The sequence below is a fragment of the Notothenia coriiceps genome, unplaced genomic scaffold, assembly GCF_000735185.1.
Source record: "Notothenia coriiceps isolate Sejong01 unplaced genomic scaffold, NC01 NC01_scaffold00015778, whole genome shotgun sequence".
Taxonomy (NCBI): domain Eukaryota; kingdom Metazoa; phylum Chordata; class Actinopteri; order Perciformes; family Nototheniidae; genus Notothenia; species Notothenia coriiceps.
In genome coordinates this window covers 44,196-46,639 of record NW_011348479.1, presented here as the reverse complement: position 1 = coordinate 46,639, position 2,444 = coordinate 44,196, and the positions used below count along the sequence as shown (strand labels likewise).

Here is a 2,444-nt window from a genome sequence, read left to right as displayed (position 1 = left end):
AAGATACAGTCAAACAGAAACACATCTTAAAATGACATTTAAACACAAGATAAGTGTGACACATGCCACATGGACTTTACATATAACAGCAAACGCATCACATTCATGCTATAGTCACACTTGTCATCTCAATATGGCCGAAAAGTCTGAATGTTTTCTGACGGATCCAGATGTTTACTTGTCTCGGATCGTGAGCCATGTTGCAGTCTGTTGGCGATCTTGGCGTGATGCCTTTGAGTCATGAGGGAGAAAAAAACGTAACGGCATGGATGACAATGTAAAGGACATTTAAAGGCCAGAAGCATGCATGCAAAAACATCTAGTGTTATTTACTGGGGAATTAGTTATATTATTTATTGTCACTACTTGTTGTTCAAAGCTGACTCTATCTATCTGATCCATCACAATCTAAGAAGCTTTATTGACATGTCACTATCAGTAAAACATTAAAAACAATCATGTCTGTCTCTCTCGCTGTCTTGCTCTATGACTTCCTACTAACAAGCAACTTTAACGCCTCACTCAGAGAAAAGTTGATCATGAGTTCAGATAATAACGTGACCAATTCCTCATTTGTACTGCTGCAACTTCGTTTCTCAACAATTGTCCATTACAATACTCAACACCTCGGTTTTAAAAAATATGGGCGTTGTACAGTATTAACTGTAAGGTGGAGTTGCAACAAGGGTCTTAAAACAATCACATGACCTCCATTTCTTGCCTGATCATGCGCGCGTTTTCTTTTTCATTTAAATAAAAACAGTTATTCAATGAGGAACTGTTGCTATACTTTCCCGTAAGTTTGGCGTGCGCCCAGACAAATTGGGAAGACTAGAATGAATTATTTCTCTAAAGACGTTAAAAGAAAATAACACTTCCTCTATTTCTTAGAAACAATGAGGAACTCACCAATCAACTTGCTGATCTGTACATATCTGATTAACCACCCAAAAAGCAAGCTGTCCAAAGTGGTGACTGACTGTATCTGTAGTGACGCAGGACTTCAATACATTCAAGTTTGTTATTGCAAACGGCAGTTCATGTGAAAATGTGGCTCACAAGTCACTTTACTTTAAGAAATTGGACACAGGACCCTCTTCTACTTCTTACTCATGCACGGGGGCGTGTTTTCATATTCTTCAGCCATTGAATTGTACCTGATTGCACCATAATCATACAATAATGCAACTTTCAATATTCCAGGCAGCAGATCAACCATTTCAACCTCAATCTTGCCATCTAGTGATCGCATGCTATAACTGCTGATTAGTATTACAGTAAAATCACACCTCTGATGTAGATTGATGTTAATAAGGACAAAGATATGCATGAATATATATTTATATTTGTTTTTTAGTCCAGAGAGCTAAATTCCTACACGCCACACAGAATTGGACAAATTCACAGGAAACACGTCCAGTGCCAGAGGTTTGTTTGATCTAATTATGAACTACCTCTGGGGTTTTAAAATGGTTTTCTGTGTGAAGGACTTTATCTCGCTTTTTTTTTAATCACATCCGTCCCAGACACCGTGGTTTCCAAATGAAATGTCACAGCCACAGTGCATTTCCACAGATAAACACTCCACAATCTGGACCTTTAAACCTATTTCAGACATGTAAGAAAATACATTCCTAACTATTCCCTAAATATCTGAAATGCTTTGCCGATATTGTAGCAAGCCTATAAAAAAACACACCTTCCTAAATACGGATGACGTACCTAAAGATCCATAAACAAAAGGCTTTTGGATTTCCCCATTTGCTTTTGATCAAACGGGATAATCTCCGCATATAAGGTTACAAAGAAAATGCTTAACGGTGACATGGCTTCACGAAAACAGCGCTAAGCTAAAGGCCGCTAATGTTGTCGTAAGTCGGACAGCTTCAAAAAAGATTGACTTCGAGACGTGGAAACAGGAAGTGTTGCTAACTCATACCTGGGTTTTAGGAATTATTCCTAGACCACCTTATGGCGAGAACTTCTGTTCACATGCGCATTAATAGCTTTATAGTTAAAGTGCTAACCCTATTTCTCCAATGAGTCATTTTCAGAGCTGCTGCTGTCCTACTTTGTGATTTACACTGATAAGAAAGATTCACCATTGTTAAATCTATCCATGTGTAGCTTCAACGGCGCAGAGTAGCAATTTATGGTCTCGATTAGTTTTCAGACTGATTTTACAGATACATACTTTTGGCAATGTTGTGCACTGCCAGTAATTAGCATGCAACATTTTTTTGAGAGAGGTCCACTGTCAGGGAAGCATCATCATGAAAATACCGTTTGAGGGTAGACAACTGATTTCACTTCAGATAAAAAAGGAATCTTATCCATGAATACACACACCTCTCACATCATGAATGGCAAATAAAACCGGAAGAGGTTTGATTTCCACACAACTCATCTTAAAGTTTTGTATCCTGCATTGAAAATCAGTGTTT

At 38.1% G+C, this 2,444-nt stretch overlaps 1 protein-coding gene across 1 annotated transcript in view; it reads right to left on the bottom strand.

Moving 5' to 3' along the window:
* Positions 1–242, bottom strand: part of LOC104949132 (uncharacterized) — a 7,755-nt gene extending 7,513 nt beyond the window's left edge. Inside the window, exon 1 of the mRNA XM_010775413.1 lies at positions 179–242. Within this exon, the coding sequence (XP_010773715.1) occupies positions 179–242 (64 nt within the window). The remainder of the gene's footprint in view (positions 1–178) is intronic.
* Between the last annotated feature and the right edge of the window lie 2,202 nt (positions 243–2,444).